The sequence below is a fragment of the Nannospalax galili genome, unplaced genomic scaffold, assembly GCF_000622305.1.
Source record: "Nannospalax galili isolate Female #2095 unplaced genomic scaffold, S.galili_v1.0 scaffold768, whole genome shotgun sequence".
Classification (NCBI taxonomy): Eukaryota; Metazoa; Chordata; class Mammalia; order Rodentia; family Spalacidae; genus Nannospalax; species Nannospalax galili.
The window spans coordinates 3,266,676-3,289,886 of record NW_008360317.1 but is presented as its reverse complement, the minus strand read 5'-3'; the positions used below and the strand labels follow the sequence as shown (position 1 = coordinate 3,289,886).

The window sequence follows — 23,211 nt, the reverse complement described above, 5'->3', positions numbered from 1 at the left end:
GTTCTGACTTTTTCTAGTTCCCTGTCTAGAACTTGTAATGCTAATTACTCTTGCCTTTACTTCTCCTTCACATCTCCTATTCATGATTCAAAGACTTTCTTCTCCCCTTAGAGACAAGAGTTATGCAATTTGGGAGTCTTTTAGATAGACCCAGTGAAGGGGTACCCCAATTGCCTCACTCTGCATCCCTGTTCAGCACGGAAGAAGCCAGTCTGCATCTCGATTTCCTATCCACAAGCTGGGTAACCTCTTCAGAAGATGGTGTGATAAGAATAAGAGATAGGAATTGGCTAGGCAGTTAGTGTAAAAAGACCCCAAAGAAAAGTAGTTAGTTTCTTGGCTCTAAGTCAAAATGTCCTTGGGCCTCTTAGCAACAAAGGACAAAATGTCAAAAGGCCAAAAAATGTCAACAGAAGTGTTTGGGAGCTCTTATCTAATCCTTAAAAGATTTTAGGGTTACCTCTTCAGAGGGGGGGAATGTTAGAATAGCAAAAAGCCCCATAAAAAAAAAAAGAAGAAGAAAGAGTACATGAAGTTATCAGAAAAAAGTGATGGGGAGGTATGGGAGGAGTTGGAGGGGAGGGAGTAGACATGGATTTGATCAAAATACCTTATATAGTTATATGCCTGTATGACATTCTCAATAAATTATTTTTAAAAATTAAAATAGCTGTGCATGGTGGTACACACCTTTGATTCCAACACTCGGGAGGTAGAGGCAGGCAAATCTCTATGAGATCTAGGCCAGCCTGGTCTACATAGTGAGTTCCAGGCCAGCTGGGGCTACAGGGAGACCCTGTCTCAAAAAATAGGGGTGGGGGCTGGAGAGATGGCTTGGTGGTTAAGCACACTGGTTGTTCTTGCAGAAGACCCAGATTCAAATCCCAGCACCCACATGGCAGCTAACAGCTGTCTGTAACTCCAGTTCCAGGGGATCTGCTGGCCTCTTCTGTCCTCTGCGGGCATTGCATGACATGGGTGCACTTACCTACATGCAGGCAATACACGCATATACATAAAATAAAAATAATAAAGAAAATATTAAAAAAAAGAAAGGTACAGAGCAATGAGGAAGACACCCCACGTCGATCTCTCTAGCCTCCACACTCATACATGTGCACAGACATCCACATGCACACATACATACACACACATGCACCCCTCACACATACCCACAGAGTAGCTCATTTTCTACTCCTTTTGGTTATATTTCCTTTACTTCCTGTTAATATTATTCAGTCATTGGGATCTCTAAAAAGATTGAAAATTAAATGGCACACCAGGTACAGTGGCTTATACCTGTAATCCCAGCACTTAGGAAGTACAGGCAAGGGGATCCAGAGTTTGAGACCAGCCTAGGCTGCATGAGATCATCTCCACAAAACAAAAGTCTCGATGTGGTTGTTTATGCCTGTAATCTAAGCATTTGGAAAGTAGAGCCAGGAAGATCAGGAGTTAAGGCCAACCTCAGCCTTGTAAGACCCTGTCTCAAAACAACAAAAACCAAACAAGCTGGACATAGTTGTGCATGTCTGTAATCCTAGTTCTTGGAAAGTAGATTTAGAAGAATCTAGAGTCCAAGGTCATCATTAGCTACTGAGTCCAAGCCCAGTCTGGGTTGGATGAGAGCCTGTCTCAAACAAACAAACAAACAAGAATTCTTCTTTACATATGCTTATAAACTTTTTTTTTTTTCCTCTTTTTTTTGAGACAGGGTCTCCCTGTAGCCCCAGCTGTCCTGGAACTCACTATGTGGACCAGGTTGGCCTTGAACTCACAGAGATCCACCTGCCTCTGCCTCCCAAGTCCTGGGACTAAAGGTGTACGCCACCATGCCCAGCTCTTATAAACTGTTTTAAGTAATGTTCTATTAGCTGAATGGCTAGTCTCATCATTTACGGGTCCAATAACAGCACAAGAGACGAGATGCTAACAAAGGACAAATTTTTACTGATTCTCAATTCCAGTTTAGACTGAAACCTTCTTCCTCCAAACATAGATGCCTCCACAGGCATACTAGTGTCTTAAAATTGTTTTGGATCCTCTAGTAAAGTGTCAACCAATGTCACATTGCCATCGCAGCCAGGTCTTTAAAAAGATGTTCTAAGTCCAAAATATGTAGTCTGCAGGGGTGCCATGGGGTATCTTTGCTAGGGTTTGCCTCTCTAGAGTCACTGTGCTGGATGGCTTTAGTTGTGAACTTAACACACCTGCAAGAGGGGACCGCAAGTGGGGCTTTGCTTCTATTGGATTGGCATGTCTGTGAGGCATTTTCTTGGTCATTGAGTTATGTGGGAATGTGCAATGGTTTAGTTGGTCCTGGGTTGTATAAGAAAGCAGGCTGAGCACTGGCCAGAGGTGCAAACCAGTAAGCAGTGTCCCTCCATGGTCTGTGCTTCAGCTCCTGCCTCCAGGTTCTTGCCCTGAGTTCCTGCCTTGGCTTCCCTCTATAACCAACTGTGAGCTGTCAGCCAAATAAACCCTTTCCTCCCCAAATTGGTTTGGTCAGTGCTTTCATCACAGCAGTAGAAAGCTAACCAAGACAGTCACTGTAAGTGTTCATTTTGGTAACTGGACATTCTTCCCTTCCTGTGACATTTCAGTCCATCAGTCAGTTCTCCTCCCATGCTGCTTTGCAATTCCAACCTCCATTGCTAAAGAAAAACCTTCAATTACCATAAGTCAAGAATAGAACATTTCTTGGCTTTCCTGTTCTTCCTGGTTGTGCTAGGGAAGGAAGAGATTTTCATTGACCCTCATAGAATTCTTTGGACAGAAATAATGACATTGAAAGACAAATGGTTATATGTTAATTTTGTTATTAACACTGCAGTTTCTTTCCTGGTTTCATTAGCCTATTCCTGGTTTCTTTTGAGGCTAGCACACTTAATGTTGGCAAATATTAGCTTCTTTGTGGTTTTATTAAGTTTTTGTTAAGTCAGTTTAGACTGCGTCTTTAAAAATCACATAGCATCAAATTTGAATCCCATCACTTCAATCCCATTATTTACGAGTTATGTCAACAGATGTTCAGTGTTTCCTTTTCCTTACCGGTGTATGGTTTCTTGCTGACTCTTGGCTTCCAATAGGAATTCTCTGTTTTAGATTTTGCCTGGAAGAATATAAGCTGTTTGTACTTGTGGTCAAGAGGCCCTGGTTACCAAAGCAATAGTTTATCACCCACAGTGTCTTATCTTTGCTTAGATTTCACTAACATGGGAACACAAGGTCGGCCAGTTGAATCTGTGGCATGGTCCGTGCATTTGGTATGCGTGGACTGTGTATGACAAACTGTGAGTCGGGCTCATGTTCCTGGAGTGCCCTGAGCAGCTTCGCTAATCTGTCAGCATAGTATGTTCTCGTGGATAAATATAGACATACGGGCACTCTGTGAGTTGTAGGTCACTGTCTTACTGTGTAGCTAAAAATTGTCCCACTGGTATGAACAGTCTGCCCTGGATGGAAGGCCTGTTTTGGTTTGTCTTCTACTGTAGGTTTTTCTCACCTGACTAAAAATATACCTTGGACTGAAAACATAGGAGCCCTACTAAGAACATGGAGCCTATTGTTACGCTTTTTGCCTTTGGAAGATAGTCTGAGTCGCTGGTCTGGACTGTTAGTTTGGGCTTCATTTCACGCTCATGGAGATTACAACAGCTTGTTGGAGAAGATCCTGTGTGATCAGCCTCATCAAAGGTCTTGGTATGTATGAAAGACTGTTGTCCCTGTGGGGTGGTAGATAGTTTTCAAATGCTGAGTATGGGCAGATGCTCCTTGGGTTTGAGTGGATGTGAGAAGGGAGCTGTTGCCTCCCCATGCAGGGGTTAACTTAGAATGGCATTGTTCAAACAGCAGCCAGGTCTTTTAAGGCCTCTTTTCGGGGATTGTAATAACTCAGGGTAAGACTTCTTCCTTTTCGTATGATCCCATGAATAAGCAGCTGTGGTATAATGGAATTTTGTTCATGCACAGAACTTTTACTAAAGATTTCACATGGCTGGGCTAGAATATTGCTGGCCCATAGAAACAGTGTGTATGTATTTGGAAAATAGTTCATACTGTAGAATTTGGAATTTCAGTATAAGGTTTATGCTTGCTATCTTCTAAATATTTGTGTGAATCTCCTTGTTTTGTTTTAAATATGGAAATTGGCCTAAGTTTAGCACCTTTCCTTTTGTTTCTGTTCAGCCTTCGCCAACATTTAAAACATTAAATGTTTTTCTTGTTTGCTGGTGAATTTAAAAACAGGATTTTGTTAACCAACATTAATGGGTCCAAACTGCATACTGTTTTTCCTTTAACAGTTATATTGTTTCTAGTCTGACTTTTTTATTGCATTTATTTATTTAGTGGGTGTGTGGGCACATAAGCTATGACATATGTGGAGGTCAGAGGATAACATGTAGGAGTCAGTTCTCTGTTTCCATCATGTGGGTCACAGGGATTGAACTCATGTCATCAGCCTTAGTGGCAAGCACTTTTACCCTATAAGCCATCTTGCCAGCCCCCTAGCCTGACATTTTAAATAATATTGTATAACAGTTCCAAAAGATTAATAAAAAGAAACATCCATGACAGAGTTAATTACATGTATCTTAGATATTGACTGTTTAACTTTCTATTTGATGAAGGTAGGAAAAACTAATTTACAAATGGGAAAATCTCCACATATTCCTCTTATAGAGAAGAATCATTCATTTATTAAAAATTTGGGAGAGTGAATTACTTGTTAATTATTCTGCATCATCTCTAATGAAGCTGTTAGATATCTGGGTATGGTCATTTTCTGTTTCTAGGAATAAAATCTTTGGTCATTATTTGGCCTCTTTCTCTTGTAGTTTTTAGAATATGGCTTAGGGCAGATTTTCCTCTCAGAAACAATGTATGATGAGCATGTAAATTCAATGATAAACCTTATTATTTCAGTTATTCCCCCCAAAATACTGCATTAAAACAGGACTCATGTGAAATGCTCACCTTTTCTGTTGTGTGGGTCCCTCAGAGGGGGCTGCAGACCCACTCCCTGTTTCAGTAAGCAATCCTTTCCCACAGTCTCACTGCCTTGGCCCTTCACTCACACATTCACACATTCGTTGCCTGCTTGCTTGTCTGCCCTCTCTCCCTCCTTCCCTCCCTCTCTCCCTCCCTCCTTTCTTCCTTCCTTTCTTGTTTTTTTGTTTGGCTTTTGTTTTAGCTTGGGTTTTTTTAGATAGTGCCTTACACTATAGCCCATGCTGGCCTGAAACTCACTATGTAACCCAAATTGGCCTCAAACTCTGAGCAAGCCTGCTGCCTCAGTGTCTCCAGTTCTAAGATTACAGGCATGAGCCACCATGCCTGACCTTTGTTTTGTTTTAAGTAGGGTCTCTCTATGTAGTCCAAGCCAACCTCAAAACCTTCATCTTCCTGCCTCAACCTCTCAGCTGGGAGTGCAGGTATGTATCTCCTTCCCAACACACTCACTGTCTTTCTTGTTCATAATTTATAAACTTTACTTTTAGAAGGCAGCAGTAACAACAAATCTGCTTCAGTGGCTTGGTAGATTTAAATGTCTGGTGGGCATGTATTAAGTGAATTTGACATAGTCATTGTACATTATAAAATAAAACTGGAATCTATAGAAAAAGCTCATATTAATTATATATATATATATTGATCTTTTTAAGACAGAGTCTCCCTGTAGTCCAAGCTGGCCTGGAACTTGCTATAGAGACCAAGCTGGACTCTATCTCACAGAAATCCACCTGCCTCTGCCTCCCAAGTGCTGGGATTAAAAGCACGGACCCAGCTTTCTTTCCTTTTTTTTCTCATTTTTTAATGAACCAGATATTTAGTAAATATTTCAGTATTGATCAAAAATCAGACACTAACTAGTCAATAAGTGACTTCACTTATTCATTTAATATTAAACAAATGTTTGCTGGGATTCTATTGCCTCAGTTCAGAGGAAGCTGTTCACATACTATAGATGTATAAGATGTGGATTTTGTTAACATATGCATTGTGCAATGTATATAACATTTTTCCTGCATCTATCGTATATATGCTATTTTATACATAAATGCATATATTATATACTGCAGTGCATATTGTAATATATGTTGTGCCTATGTACAGGTATACAGTTTTATAGTACAGCATATTATATTAGCATGCACACCACTGTAACTTTGAGTTGCAGCCTTTGTTTTTCAAAATATGGCAGCTTCTGAATCTGCCCTGGTGGAAGATCCACAAACACTGAGCACACAGTCTTCAGTGTTCATTTATGCTGCATCTCTGTATAATGTACCACCGGGTTGGCTGCAAAGACATCACCACTGTGACCCCTCACTTGTCCTTGAAGCTTGATTTATGTGTTCAATAAAATATATCAAAAAAGTAGTTTGTCATTCTGGCAGGCCTCAGATAACAGTCTGTGAGTGACTATGGTCCCCTCAGCATCTGGAACCTTTTGACCCACAGCAAGAAACACATTCTTCACTGAGACCCAGAATGCACATGTGCACATCTGCAGACGCAGCCAGAGACTGGAAACAAGCACAGTGCCGTCTGCTGCTTTCTCTTCTTATAGCCACTATTCTGTTCTATCAAATTCAAAATCTACACACACTACATTGGTCTTAGGATCTATAATGGGCGACAAACTTCACTTTGACAGACTCTGCTTTAAAGAATCAATAAGCCAGGCACTTCCAATGTACTGTGAGTTGTATACTCAGCTGGGATGACATGGCTTGATAAAATACTCTACTCCTGGGCATATTGGTGCTTGTAAGAATATTGTGTGATTGCAGAAATAGCTCTCCTGATAGTCCTGATGTGAGCTTTGCATTAAATGTAGGATTTCCAAGCTGCAGACAATTCATGACCTTGTACTTAATACTTCCTTAGTCCTTGATGTAACAAATATCTGTGCAATGCTGAGTGTTAAGTCTGGCACTGTGCCACAAAGTGAAAATACAAAAGGAATAAAACCAATTCCTTGCCTCTGTGGCATTTAAGCATAGTTAGGGAGACAGAAAAAAAAAGCATATTTAATACTTGGGGTAAAGTTGGTCTGGACTGTTAGCATGTAGGAGTACGGAGGAGTGGCTCGTCAGAAGGGCCTCTTGTATAATTTGAAGGAGGCAAGTAATGAAACACCATGGCATCTCCTTCTCTCATTTTTATAATACCTGCAACCCTTGGACTGCCATTCTTTTCACCCTGAAACCTTCCCTAACTGTATCTATCATCAGTTATTTCTAGCTCTCTGTATCAGTGTCACCATCCTAGGGAAGCCAGTCCTGGCATCCCCCAGTCACAGATGTGTGTCCCCTGTGCCCCTGTCACAGAAGCCTAGCCAGGGCTTTGCTTCAATATGTCTGTGTCTGCTCCATGTACATGCTGTGCACTGTGCTTGGGAAGGGGCCATGCCTGGCTTCCTCCCCAGTGAAAAGGGCAATGCATGTAGGAGAGTGGGTCTTCAAGAAACATTGGATGACTAAGTGAACAGATGAGTGAATGATCCAAATTCATATGCTCTTCCACTGGCGGTTCAACCTGACTACACTACCTTGTGGCATCATGTGCTTGAATGTATAAAATTTTATGCCTTTCAACCTCTTTTTAAAATCTACCTTTGTGTTCTTTGTAGAACTTTGCAGAGCACCTTTCACATATTAGGCTCTCAGTGTAAATGTATTATTTCATGAATTTGTTAACTGATCACATTCGTAGTGTGAGACAGAAATTTTTCTGAAATGTCCAAACCATATTGTAGCATGAGTATGGTAAAGATGCGGAGTGACACCCTGCCTGCCTTTGTGTGCACTGTGTGTCAGTGTGATGCTCCGGGATGGTACTGCTCTGTCCAGTGTTGGGTTCTGCATCAGGGTGGAGGGCCTGAACCTTTCGTGAACCCCTGTGAGCAATTCTGGGTTACAGATGGGGTCCAATTTTTTTAAATTTAGTAACTTTTTCAAATTGAAGCTCTAAAACAGAATTCCTTTATTATTGCTATTATAAGATATAGGAAGCGTTTTATAAATAAACCATATCTTTTTGTTTTACTTTGTTTTGATTTTAGCTTGATTTTGATTTTGTTTGTTTGTTTGTTTGTTTTTTGAGACAGGATATTGTTGTGTGGCTTGTGCTGGCTTGGAGCTCATTGTGTAGTTCAAACTTACTCCAAACTCGTAATCCTCCTGCCTCAGCTTCTACATGCTGGGTTACAGGTGTCCATCACCTGCTCTACTCCTGTGCTTTTTATAAACCATCTTATTATGAAATGTTTGAACAAATCAAAAGAAGAAATAGTTGTATAATTCTTTTCATGCTGTTATCACTCATCAAGTATCAAGCTCACTTTATTTAAGCCTTGTCTTTTTTTTATTAAAGTATTTGAATCAAATGTATATCATTTCACTGAAGCCCCTATAATCAGCATTCATTCTAGAAAATGTATAGATATTTTCTTAGTTACCCATAATGCTAGATCATATCTAATTAACCATAATGCTTTGGTATCACTTAACTTGCATTCCATATTCAAATTTTTCCTGTCATAAAACATCGGTTTTTTTGGTTTTATTTTTTGGTGTCTTTGAGACAGGGTCTCCCTGTAGCCCCAGCTGGCCTGAACTCACTTTGTAGATCAGGCTGGCCTTGAACTCACAGAGATTTGCCTGCCTCTGCCTCCCAAGTGCTGGGATCAAAGGCATATGCTGCCATGCCCAGAATAAAATGTGTTTTTTATCAGTTGCTTTGGTTGAATCAAGATTCAGACAAAATTCACACTCATGTGATTGTTTTGTCTCTTGAGTGTCCTTTGGCCTGTTTCTGTCTCTTCTATTGACTTGCTTGTACAATAAACCTAATTCTACATTGTCTCTTTCGCTTGTGATTTTTCCCTTGCACCTGCCTCCTGCCTTCCTTGTGAGCAGGTATCATCTCTAATCTTTGAAATCTTGATGAATGTGACTACAGGGTATAGTACTTAATTCCCTCTCCAATGTAATGTCACAGTCATTTCTGTCTCATTACTGGGAAACGGAACACTACACTGTCATTCCCAAGTTACATAGCCAACAATTTTCAGTGTTTGGATACAAGAACTCTGGCCAGTATCCTGCCAAGTTAGAGCATTTTAAGAAAGCATTGAGAGTCAATATTCAAAAAAAGCTTCTTAAACACCTTAATCATTATGTCCTTGTACCAGGAAACATAGCTTGCATGTTTTCTTTATGAAGCAAAGGCAAGATGACAGGATTTCAGATCCATTTGTCTAAGATGTAGGTTCCAGCAGGCGCCTTCTAGATCTCCACCTTCCTTATTTTTCTCACTGTAAGTGTATTATATTTTAATGTGTGTTGTCACTCCAAGTAGCTTTTGCCCCATCCTACACTGGAACATCAGATCAGCATTTTTCCTGGAACCTATTGGCTCCCATTTACCCAATAAATAAAGTCCACATTCATCAGCATGTCATTCAAGACCTTAATTCTAATGGGAAAACTTTAAAACCTCCATTTTGTGCAACATACGAGTTTAAGTTTCTCCTGTGCATGACTCTTTAATGATTCCACCCACACAAATTCTGTATTGTAGCATTGGATGAATTCAGGTCGATAAGTATTAAGCACAAATTTTCATTTGATGGCATCTGGTATTTACTATTTGAGGTAAAGACAAGACAGCCCTGTTCTTGAGCTCCAATCCCTGGGTAAAGACAAAGCCAGAGAATGTATAGGGATGTGTGGATGATAGAAGGATGGAGTATGGAGAAAAACTCAACAGATTTCCACGTGCCTTCGTACTGCTCCCCTCTGCTTAAGGTGCCCTTTTCCCATGTGTGTCAAAATCCTGCTGGTCCCATAGGACCTGGGCCAGATACCCACCATTCCATACTGCTTGCCTCCTCAGTAGCCCAGAGCAGTACTACGCCAGCACAGCACAGACACTCAGCACATGATGTGTTCTTTAAAGTGTTAAATGTTAAGATAAGTCTTGAGATTACAGCCAGGAATAACAACAGACTTCTTCTTGTGGCTGTCTGTACTTTAGGAGTTTCTAGTTTTTATTAAAAGGTGAATGGCACCAGAAAAGAAGTAGAGGTGTAACTGGAAAGCTTGGGGCATTTGTAAAGTTTTCCTCTATAGAGAGGACAGATGCTAGAATCTCAATAGTTGATATTAATTAATTAATATTAATTCACAAGAAGGTGAATGTTAATGATGAAATGCTTTGATTATGGAAGTTTTGAAAAAGTGACACATTTTCAGTGCATGTTTTTAAATAGTCATGGAATACAGGAATCAAAAAGCACTATCTCACCAAGCTTCTTCAACAGGTAAAAGTCAGGTGTGGTGACACACAGCTGTAGCCCCTAGCACTTGGTGGTGGAGAAAGAAGAATAAGGAAGGACTGGAGAGATGGCTCAGCAGTTAAAAAGACTGGTTGTTCTTGCAGAAGACCCGGGTTCAAATCCCAGCACCCACATGGTAGCTAACAACCGTCCATAACTCCAGTCCCAGGGGATCAGACAGCCTCTTCTGACCTCTGCAGGCCTTGCACAACACAGGCGCACTTACCTACATGCAGGCAATACACACATACACATAAAATAAAAATAATAAAATATTTTTTTAAAAAAAGAAGAAGGAGTTCAGGCCGGCCTGGGCTATATGAAACCCTGACTCAAACAAACCAACAAACAAGAATAACAGGGTAAAACTAAGGATGAAGTTCAGTGGGGGTATGGGGGTTGCTTTCCCAAAATGCGCAAGGCCCTGGATTCATCCCCAGCCCCTCCAATAATAATAATAACAACAACAGGTAAAGATACTGAAGCCCAGTTGGTACCAGTTTCCTGTCCAGGATCATTACTAAGTGTAATTACAGAGTAATGCAGAACTCACACCTTTGGTTCCTGGCTCAACATTCCTCCTACTCTGTTTGGCCTACAAAGTGTGAACTTCATTCAAAATCGTTTGATTAGTTTGGTTAACTGTTCCCCTTTGCTTTCATATTTATTTATGCCTGAGTATCAGTGGGTCAGAGCATCACCCAGGGGCTGGACAGAAATGCAGCCCCACCCCCACCCCAGGCCCTGACACTGACACTGAATCAGGGCCCTAGCCTGTCAGGTGAGTCTAAGTACTAAATAAAGATTCTGAGCACCAAGGAGGTCACTACTACAAGTCAGCAAGTCTTTTTTAAAATTAGCATAAAAAAACTTCAAGGCCTTGGTCAAATGATCACAAACTTTGAATTCGTAGAGTTCAGATTAATAAGGTATTGCTGCATGAAGCAAACATGAAGAGGAAGAAAGTATTTTAAAAAGAGACAATGAGGGAAGGACACCTGAATGAGCAGTTTGTCCGTTCTCCTGGGGAGAAAGAGGAAGTTGAAAACCAGGATTATCCTGCCTCAAGCATGTTATTTGATCTCCTTTTGGTGAGAAAGGACCTTGAAATGTCAGTGTAACCTCATCTTCCTTTGCTTACAGGTCTTGGCAGACATTCTTTCAGGCTCTGGTGACAGTACCTACTTTGAAAATCAGGGGGAAGTCCATGTAATTGCATCTTAGCAGATGACAGACTTACAGAGAAGTCACTGAGGTGTTACTGTCATTTTTCTAAGATAAGCTACTGGAAGGCAGAGAAAAGAAAACAGTTCAGGACTCAGTATTGACTTTCCTTAAATATTGAACTAACTCTCCCCCCCCTCCCTCCTTCCCTCCTTCCCTCCTTCCCTCCTTCCCTCCCATTCTTGGAGTGACCAAAGGCAAAAATGCTTTTGTAAAGACACAGATGGAAAGAGACAGAGAACTGTGTCATCAATGTACCTGGAGAGTACTGTGAGTGTCATTATTCAGATTTCAGATGCTTTCCTAGATCCTCACTGCTGGCTCTTTTTATATATGGCCTTTCCAAAGCCCATCACATGACTTAAAGGTGCATTTTAGCTCAAGAGGTCATACAGCCTAGCAAAGAAAATCTCCATCACCCGAAGACATAGTCAATCTAGAAAATGTCTAACTATGTAAATCTATAAGAAACCTTATTCTCCAAATCACATTTAGTTTTTATTTCCTTATCTCCTGAAACCCCAAAAGTAGCTTATGCCAGAGTAAGACCCATGGTTAGAGGACTTATTTCATTCAATTTTCATCATAAGTAGTAAGTGTTACTGACGTTTGAGGTACTTTTTCTATTGAATACCATTTCAAATAACCCAACAGTCCTGAGAGCAGGCAGGAAACTTTATTATATCTATGACCAGGAGTTCTTGCTCCAAATGTAGGTCTTGCTCCCCAGTAGGTCTGGGGTTTGAATCTTACCAGGCTTGGGTTATAAAAGTCAGGGTGCTACCTCTTATCTCCCCCAACTTGGGAATGACTGGTTCTGTCGTGGCATCTATTGGAATGTTAAAATTATGGTGAGGATGTAATGAGCCCAAGGTCCTGGAGTGTCAACATTCTGAACAATATTGAGCCAAACTGGAGTTTCCCACACCCATCAGCTCCCAGTGATAATTTGATGGTCAGCAAGTAGTAGGAGTTATGTCATTATCAATATTCAGATTTTATGCTGTGTGTGTGTGTGTGTGTGTGTGTGTGTGTAACACAAGATGACCTGATAGTCTTGTGATCCTTCTGCCTCAACCTCCCTAGTACTGCGATTACAGGCACGTATCATCACACCCACCTTTGGACTTTTAACTTTTGCAAGCCAGTGGTGTACCTGACAACACAACAGACTATCTATAATTTTAGGGTTCAGTCTGATAATCCTGGTAGATTTTTAAAAGGCAAGGTAAGAATCTTGCTGATACCATTACACTGGCAAATAATGGTGTTCTAGTTTGTCTTTTGCTATGACAAAATACTCTGACCAGTGCCAACTTGGGGAGGAAAGGGTTTATTTGGCTTATATATCCCGAGTCATAGTTCATCACTGGGGGAGCCCAAGGTAGGAGCACAGGGCAGGAACCTGGAGGTAGGAGCTGAAGCACAGGCCATGGAGGAACACTGCTTACTGGCTTGCTTCCCTGGCCCCTGCTCAACCTGCTTTCTTATACAATACAGACCAACCTGCCCAGAGGTGGCTCCACCCATCATGGTCTGGGCCCTCCCACATCACTCAAAAATCAAGAAAATATCCCACAGGCATGGCCACAGTCCAGTCCAATGGAGGCAATTCCCCAATTGAGGCTTCGTCTACCCAAGTGTGTCAAGTTGACAACTAAAGCTATCTAGCACAGGTGACTAGATAAAGAAGATGCATACAACAGGTTGATGTCCAGCCTCAGAAAGGAAGGAGGCTCTTCAGCGTGCCGGACATGGGCAAATCTTGAAGACACAAGGAATCTAAAACAGATTCTTAGAACAGAATGGTGGTAGCTGCCAGGGACTACATTGTGGGCATAAAGCTGCAGTAAAACAAGATGAATAAGCACCACAGGTCTGTCTTACGATACTGTTCTGTATTATCAGTTTTTCCTCCCAAACTGGGTCCTTCCCCCCGCCATAAGTCATAAAACCATTAAAAAGATTAGGTATCAGCTGAGCAGTGAAAGAGATTTTTATTTATGATCAAAAGTAAGAGGTGGGAGATAATCTTAAAAATCACTCTTGTAGCCATTGAGTGTCAAAGGTTATAGATATAAAGTAAAAGAAGAAATTTGGAAGAGAGAACTGGATCAAGGGGAGAGAAGCCATGGCTTTTCTGGGACTGTGCAGTTTTCTAGGAAGGCAGGCATGCTGACTTTCTCTCCTTTTATGATTCCTTCTATTCTTCACCATGGCAGTGGTCAACCTCAGTGAGTCTGAAGGCTGAAGAGTGGGTCACTTAGCATGCAGAAGTTACAGGTTGTCTGGCAGACACCCTGGCAGTCATCTTGAATCCAATCAGTTTGGGCCAGTCCACCTATAGAGGAACTTCTGACTTACTGTGGCATTTTGTTATTAGAAGATAAACAAGATTAGGGCAGGTAGAAATTCAGCTTGGCCATCCAGGTGGACTCAGGGTAATACAGTCAGCAATAATATATCTAGGATTTGGCTAAGAAAGTACATCTCAGACCTGGAGGGCTGGCTCAGCAGTTAAGATCACTTGCTGTTCTTGCAGAAGACTGAAATTTGGCTCCCAGCATCCACATTGGGCAGTTCACAACCACCTGCTACTCTAGCTCCAAAGGATCAGATATTCTCTTCTAGCCTCTAAATGTACTTGTACACACATGGTGCATGTATAAACTAGCAGACACATATAATAAATAAAAATAAGTAAAAATGTGATTTAAAAAGAGAAGAACGTAGATCACATGTGAAATGTCCTTACCACACTAAAATGAAAATTATTTTAAATGCCTAAGAAAATAAAATAGTGAGCGATATGGAAAGCTTACAGAATGTGTACACAGACTGGGATCATGGGATGCCTGCTGTGTGACTTTTGGGAAAGTCCACTTGACCTCTCTGAACCTTCCTAACCTTATCTGTAAAACAGAAACTTCTATTCTTGTAGGGTTATGGTAAGGAGTAAAGAGACCAGCTGTCTTAAGGATGTCTGTGGACCCCCTTGGAAAAAAAAATACAATTTAAGAATTGCCAGAGAACTCAGAGAAAGATGAGTATATCAAATCCATAAGCCTCGGAGGGACATTTCACCTAAGGATTTGGCAGAAATTCATTAAGCAGACATTAACATTACTTTCGGCATGTTTTCCCTTTTTTCTTTTGTGTACTTTTTACCTAATATGCTTTTGCTACCTGCTGTATTAGTTAATTTTATGTTGCTCTGATAAAACACCATGACCGAGGCAACATATAGAGGCAACTTGTATTTCACTTAAAGTTCCAGCGGGATAAGAGTCCATCATGGCGGGGAGGCAGGCAGGGCAGCTGGAGTGGAAAGCTGAGTGCTAACATCTCCAAGAACTCACAGGAAGCAGAGAGACAAACTAGAAGCAGGAAGAGGCTATGAACTCTCAAAGCCCGCCCAGTGACCTACTTCCCCCAGCAAGGTCACCTCCCCCAAACAGCACTAGCAACTGAGCAAGTGTTCAGATGCTTGCTCCTAGGCGACCACCTTTCATTCAAACCACCACACCTACTTTAAAACAAAGTAAATTATCTAAGTATCATTATTTTGTTAAACAACCTTGTCTTTTGCTCAAATGAACACTTTTTCTTATTCCCAACATCATCTATTTCTTAATATTGTTCTTCAGAGGAGAATTCTTCCTACTGCGTTTGGAAGGTTTTGTTGTTGTTTGTGGTGGTGGTGGTGGTAATTTTTCTTCTTAACCAAGTTTACTTTACCTGGCTCCCAGGATTTCTGGTCATCTTGAGAATTAGCAATGCTTCTAACTTACCATTTCTTATGCATCTTCATAAAATAGCTTAGTGGACAGTTTATTACTGTTCCATTCACAGTGTGACATACAGTAGCTGCATCATCCTTGTTTTATGAAATGTTCCTCTAATGTCATTAAGCAAAGTGAGTGTTACAGGAAAAGAAGGATTTGGGGGTGGGCATTGTCACAGCTCCAAAGAAAGATTCCTGCTATTGATTACTAACAGAGTTCACCCTCACCACTTGCAAAATGAACAAGGTATGGAGAACTGGCAGAGGAAATAATTTCTATCCAACTGTGAACAAAGACTTCTTATACATTTACTCCTTAGTTAAAAGATGTCCACTGAGTTCTAGGAAATAATTTGTTAGTTAGATCACCATTTCTAGGAAGCACACCTACTTTAAAGGGTTGGTTACTGTCTGTCATGGTGGGGACACTGGGGAAAAGAAGAAACCATTTTATTTTCAAATGCTCAGGATCAGATTCCAGTAAGAGAGCATTAGTAAAGAACCCAGTGTTTTGAAAAACTGGCTCTGTGCTTCATCTGCCTTTGCCAGCTGGAGGGAAATCAGGGAAGATGCTCCTCTTCTCAGAGGCATGTACTTCATGGAGGGAGGAGAGGAAAACATGGCACCCGAAGAGCATTTGATTCGTGCTCTTCACAGACTGGCAGCAGTTCCCAAATAGATGCATGGATATGGGGCAGGTCAAAGGGATGAATTGGAAGCGCCATTTCTGATGGCCAATTGCCCCTGGACTTCTTAGACACAAAAAATACACAGCTTCCATTCCTCTCTGGAACAACTCCAAGCTCATGCATCTGACCCTGCTTCTGGGAGATGATAGAAGAGGAGGTTCTTGCAGCTGTGGGTTCTACTTCATTTTCCCTTTTCCTTTTAGAACTTCCTGCAGTCTGACATAGGCTGTGTGGTACATACATGTGAAACTGCTTTACAATGGAGAACATATTGCTGGGAAGAACTGCAAGCCCCCTTCTCCATGTTCCCACAATCTAGAGCAGGACCTGAAACCTAGGTGCTGGTTGAAAGTGAGTGAGTGAAGACTGAGAAGAGAGGAGGGCTGGTGGTCTTCAGTGAGAGAGGGAATGTACAGATTCTGAGAGAATCTGGCTGAGAAAGAGCCTGCTTTCTGTCACATCATTGGCCACTGCTGGCTTCTGGGGTCTCACCAGAGGACACCGAGGCTTCCTCTTCCTTTCTTACCAGCAGCATAATAAAAATGTAGCTGAACTACAGATTGTGGAGGGCTGCTTGTATTTGTCCTGTATTTAGCCTAGGCATTCCTGGAAATGTTGGTAATTTAGGGAAATTATATTAAAGACTGGAGCCAGCCAAGAGCAGCCTGTAAATTAAGCTATGAATCAATGAAGGTGGGGGGGAAGTCATGTTCAAAATATCATCACCTGTAGTCAGAAATGAAGTAATGAAGAATTGGATGGGCCCCCAAAGCCTCAAACAGACTTCTTATAAATTAAGGAATAGTTCCTCCTTCATATAAAATACAGAAACCTAGTGAAAGAGGAAGAATGGCTGAAATCATCCAATGAAGCCAAATGGGAACAAAATTTGGAGCCACGAAAGCAAGAAAAGAACATCAGCAGGGCTGGGGTGTAGCTCAGTAGCAGAGTGCTTGCTTATCTACTACACACAAGGTACTAGATCCAAGGTTCAATACTCAGCACCATAGAGTCTCTCTCTCTCTCTCTCTCTCTCTCTCTCTCTCTCTCTCTGACACAACACACACACATATACACACACACACCCCATCACTATCACTAAAATCAATGGGAAACAAAATAAGGCAATGGGGGAAAATACACGTTTAATCCAAAATTAAATTGTAAAACAAAATATAGAGAGAAGGAAAATATGGAAGGATTCAGTAATTAGAATCAAAAGTAATAAGTGCAGGTGATCTCTTCCCACCCACCTCAGGAACATTTTCTTGGGAAACTGAGCTATTGGGTAAAGACAGAAAAGTGAAATAAAGAAGGAAAGGAGAATGGAGTTGAGCTGAAAGCAGTTCACCACATGGATGGCACTGAAGTGTACACTTACACTGACTGGAATGGTAAATTGTGTGGAGTTTACTTTATCACAATTAAAAAAGTAATTTGTTTTAACTTCTGGGAAGCCTCCTTTCCCACCTCCCATCTCCTGGAGGAGTGTGGCGATTACAGACTCTTGTGCTATGCATCTGGCTTTCACATGGGTTCTGGGGAATTGAACGCAAGTCCCCATGCTTGCATAGCAAATGCTTTTCTTTTCTTTCTTTTTTTTTTTGTTTTTGTTTTTGTTTTGAGACAGGGTCTCCCTATAGCCCCAGCTGTCCTGGAACTCACTTTGTAGACCAGGCTGGCCTCGAACTCACAGAGATCTGCCTGCAAATGCTTTTTATCCAACCCTTTTTGGAGAATGAAGTTTTTACAACAACAAATTAAAATGTGTGCCAGGTGTGAGGGTGCATGCCTGTAATCCCACACCCAGGAGGCCTAGACAGAAAGATTGACACAAATTTCAGGCCAGCCTGGATGATCTGTAGTGAGTTTGAGACTAGCTTGGGATTACTGCTAATGAGACACTGTCTCGAAAAACCCAGAAAAGATCTGGAGCAGTGGCTCAGTAGGTAAAGTGCTTGCTGCACAAGCCTGAGGACCACTCCTTGGATTTCCAGTGCCCAAGTGAAAGCTGGGTGTGGCAGTGAACACCTGTAATCCCAGAACTGGCGAGGCAGAGACAGGAAGATCCTGAGGATTTGCTGGTCAGCCAGTCTAGCTGAAATGGTGAGCTCCAGGTTCCATGACAGACCTAGTCTCAAAAAATAGAGAGCAATACAGGAAGAAAGCCAGAGTCCATCTCTAGCTTCCACACAAGCATGCACAGGTGAGCGTACCACATACACATGTTCATGCACATACGAAGTACACACACCCCACACCCCACATTCCTCTTGTTTCTTCAACACATATTTTCAAGGGGAGGTTGAGTTAGATGACCTGTCAGGATTCATATATGTGGAGGATGAATGTTAAGAGAAGCTAACCCTGCCCTCCAGACACTGATGGACAAGGCTTTTGGAAGGCAGTCCTCTGGCCTGGCCAGGTGAAGGAGGGGATAGTGGCATGGGTCCTGGCAGGCGGATTCATTTACCAGGCTGAGTCAAAGGCAAAGGAGGATGCAGTCACTGAAGGCGTTGCAGAGCTATAGTGCGGGGCTGAAACATGGGGCTGTAGCATGGGGCCGAAGAAGCGTGGCTGCTCCTACAGCCAATCTTTGTTGTTTTTTCTTTTCAATCAAAAATTTCTTGAAGAAGCGTGGCTGCTCCTACAGCCAATCTTTGTTGTTTTTTCTTTTCAATCAAAAATTTTGTGTGTGTGTGTGTGTGTGTGTGTGTGTGTGTGTGTGTGTAGACCAGATGTTAATATCAGGTGTCTTCCTGAGTCACCCTTCACTTGATTTTATGAGACATCGTCTGTCACTGAACCTAGGTCACTGATGCCGCTAGACTAGCTAGCTGGCCAGTGAGCTCCAGGGACCCACCTGTCTCTGCCTCTCAGCACTGAGATTTCGGATGTGCACCGCCACTCCCAGCTTTGGCATCAGTACAACAGATCTGAACTCAGGTCCTCAAGCTTGTGTGACAAGCACTTTACTGACTGAGCCATCCCTCTAGCCCCTCATCTTATCCTGTGGAAATCTTCCTATCTTTCTTTACCGCTCTATAAAGAGACTCCAGGTTGGCTAGCCAGGTGAGGTGGCCCACACCTGTAATACCGGCACTCAGGGGATGGAGACTGGAAGATCAGGAGTTAAAGGTCATTGCTACATAAGGGGTTTGAGGCCAGCCTGGGCTATAGATGGTGTCTCAAAAAGCCTAGGGGGTTGGGAGAGGTGCTGGAGAAGAAGAAAAGGAGTTGGGGGAGAGGGAGGGAAGGGGAGTAAACAACCCGACCCTGTCTTGGTTGCCATCTTCTGTGGACATTGTGGCAACGTGCTGGCTGGAGTGAGAGTCCATCTAAGCCTGTGAGACCAAGACTCTGGGCAGCTGCGGTGTGAAGTTCTGGTGGCAGATATTGCAAATATGTGCGGCCTTTCTAGGTTCTGTCATTTCGTCTTGCATCTTTGTATTCTTTGGTATAGTCTGTACCCGTGAAACTATTGTGCCTCCCTTAGAATTTTCTGTTACCAGACTGTTATAAATTTAGAAACTGGACAAATGATTTTTTTTTCCTTTTTGACAAATAATAATGTATAGATTAAGAGGAAAATGCTAAGGGGGGGGAATCTCGTGATTTTATTTATGGTAATATTTAGCTTACAGTGCTCTTCTTTGCTTTTTATTGTTTCTTTTGAGATAGGGTCTCTTGTAGTCCAGGCTAGCTTCAAATTCCTAACCCTTCTTCTTCCCACTTGGGAAGAATTGCAGTCATGGGCCACCAAGCTTAGTCTAGGGAGGACTTTGTGGCCCACTTTTGATGGTTAAAGTATACAAAGTTCCTGGTTCTCAAATACATAGTCACCAGAAAGCTGATTTACTGAAGGGTGCTGTCATGTTTCCTTTTGAAAATCATGCTGACAAAAGGCTAGAACTTATTAGAAATTGGTTAGGGTAGGATAAAGAGAGAGAGAGAGCTTACTGAAATATGGGAGTGAATCCCATACGAGGGCACTGTGACCTTCACTGTGCCTGATTCCCAAGGCTGAACTGTGTGAACCCGGAGTCATGGCACTGTCCCTTCATTCAGCTCTCTGCCCCGGGCATGGGGCAAGGTTGGCTTGGACAGTTTCACCTGACTCTCATGGGCTCTGTACTCCCAAAGATATCAGATTGGAAGTACAGATGAATACTTCCTTTTAAGATATCAGTCACTTGGTACTTTGGGCTTGTAAATGGAGGGTTTGTCTGAGAGGCATTCTGGTGCCTGAATTTTAGCTCTCTGGTTCAAAATGCAGCAGCTTAGCCAGAGGACTGCCAGGGGTCTCTGTCATGAGCATCTCACTGTCATGAAATTAGTCCCAAGATCTGCTCTTTCGACTGTATTTTACATCAACTCAGGTCATTGCTGCCCTCTAGAAATGGATTCAACCCTGTGGAAAACCAAAGGTAATAAAATGCTGGACTCTAAATGCAGGTTTGAGGCTGATATTCAGTTCTGAAGCATGGTGACCTTGATACAGTAGGAAGATAGTAGAGATCTGATGTCTCTCTGAGCAGGAGCTGGGGCAGTGCCCTACTTCTATAAGGTGCCTGCTTGCCAAGAGAATGGAGGTAGGACAGGAGTGGGCAGCACCTGATCTCCACCATCTGACCAGATAGAAGTAGTCTTTTTTATTAAACTTGGAATTCTCTTTTCTCGTGACTGTTTTCCTCATTCTCTGTACCCAGCCACCCGAAACTGTCGGTTCCCTTTAAAGGTCGTGTTTGTTCATCTCTGCTCTGTACTCTCCCTTCCTGTTGTCTCCATTCCTGAACTCAACTTGCTTTTATGTTTTTCATTAGATAGTTGACATATGACCATCTTATTAGTAATTGACTGGTGCAAAGTAGAAATTAATTTTCTTTTAAAAATAGGATTTCACAGAAAGGCAGGGTAGCAGATGTTTGTAATCCCCCCAGCCCTTGGGAAGCCGAGGTAGGAGGATTGACTCCAGTTTGAGGCCAGTCTGGACTACAGAATAAGACTGTGTTTCAAAAAGTAAAAGTAAAACAAAACAAACAAACAAGAAATGGGGTCTCACTGTGTTGCCCAGGCTGGCCTTGAACTCCAGGCTCAAGTGAGCCTCCTGTCTCAGCCTCCTCAGAAGCTGTGACTATAAGCTTGCACCACCTCTACGTGCTAGAATTTTACATGACAAAGCACCATAAAAAAGCAGAGAGACAAGACTAGAGAGATGGCTCAGTGGTTAAGAAAACTGGTTGTTCTTGCAGAAGACCCGGGTTCGAATCCCAGCACCCACATGGCAGCTAACAACTGTACGTAACTCCAGTCCCAGGGGATCCGACAGCCTCTTCTGACCTCTGTGGGCATTACATGACACAAATACACTTACCTACATGCAGGCAATAAACACATACACATAAAATAAAAATAATAAAATTTTTAAAAAACAGAGACATGAAATTTACATTTATAAACAAAGGAACTTTTCAGTAACTATCTAATTAAAATCTTCGTTCATTCTGTTGCATTCTGAATGGAGACTACCCACTAGGAGCCCTGATAACTGCCCTGCTCAAAATCTAATCGAAGTAGGACTCTACACATTTTGTAAAGGAAAATCAGGGCATCCCAACCTGGCCCAGTAGGAATGGAAATGAAAACTTCAGTCCATATCTTGGATGGCAAAAATCAGGCCAAACAGAGCCTCCCTTTTTTTGAGACGGGATCTTGCTATATATATAGTTCAAGCTGACCTTAAACCCACTGTATAGTGCAGGCTGGACTTGAACTCGCAGCAGTCCTCCTGGCTCAGCTTCCCAAATGCTAGAATTACAGGCATCAACTTCCTAGCCTTTTTCTTCCTAGAGGTGTATGTTGTGTCCCTTTTGAAAGCAACAGCCAGCTGGGCTTCTAAACATTGCTTCTTAGAGGTTCTTGGAAGTGATGGCTCCAGAGTCTTTTCCATCAGAAAGCACAGAAGGCAGTGTCTGCCCTTGGAGAAACCTAGATTAAAAAAAAATCACCATTTTACTTTTTTCTGTTATACATTTTCTTAATCCATTTGCCTAGAACACCAAAAAAGAATCTCAGAACATCTTAAATATTGTAGAACGTATCAGTTGTATCAGTAAACAAAACTTTTGCAACAATCTATTTGATTGTGATGAAAACATAATGTAAGCAAAATAATTAAAATCCACTACCTCTAGAGAATACAAATGTAACATTAAAAATGTCATTTTATATGATTCTTAGCCTTATGTTATGGTTTATTAGCAACATACACCATTTGAATATTTATGACATGGTTTTCAGGCAGTAAGAAACCCGTTCTGTTTTTCAGCTTCTCCGGTTGGCAACGGTTACATCAAGCCCCCGGTTCCACCAGCTTCGGGCACACACAGGGAAAAAGGGCCACCAACCATGTTACCCATCAATGTGGACCCAGACAGCAAACCAGGAGAATATGTCCTCAAGAGTTTATTTGTCAACTTCACCACTCAGGCTGAGCGCAAGATTCGCATCATCATGGCAGAGCCACTGGTGAGTGTGCACCACGGAAACAGCTTCTTTTAAAATTCATCTGTACACTGAATATGGCTGCCATTCCATGTCGGTTCCACTTCTGTGGACTCAGCTAAGCTTGGACTAAACACTGAAAAAATAATTGCATCTGCACTGAACATCAGTCTAAATAGTATGGCACTGTAACAACTATTCCCTTAGTATTTACACTGTACTAGGTATTATAAGAAATCTAAAGGTGATCCAATGTACACATAAGGATATACATAAATAACATGCAAATACTATGACCAAGGAACTTGAGCATGCAAAGGAGGTCCTGGAATGTATCTCCCAGTGATACAGAGAGGTGGCTGTGTAGTAGGTCAACCCTTAAAGATAAAGTGTTGCTCCCACAATGTCCTTAAACAGATAAACACAATCTAGCAATAAGTGTTCATCATAGGAAATTCTCTTCAGTCTCTGCTATGTGTATATGCTTTAAACATTAGTAAGGGAAAACATTCTGGGGCTCTGGAGATAGCTTAGCAGTTAAGAGTATGTACTGCTCTTGTAGAGGACCCAAGTTCCATTCCCAACACCCATGTAGCTCACAATCACCTGTAACTCCATCTCCAGGGGATCTAACACACTCATCTGGCCTCTGTGGGTACCCA

The 23,211-nt window shown here is 41.9% G+C and overlaps 1 protein-coding gene across 7 annotated transcripts in view; it reads left to right on the top strand.

Annotated features, from left to right (window-relative positions):
- Fry (FRY microtubule binding protein) overlaps positions 1 to 23,211 on the top strand; it is a 479,403-nt gene that overhangs the window by 210,715 nt on the left and 245,477 nt on the right. For all 7 annotated transcript variants that reach the window (XM_008825033.3, XM_029559622.1, XM_029559620.1 and 4 more), the window contains one exon: positions 22,374 to 22,573. In XM_008825033.3, coding sequence (XP_008823255.1) covers positions 22,374 to 22,573 — 200 coding nt within the window. The remainder of the gene's footprint in view (positions 1 to 22,373; positions 22,574 to 23,211) is intronic.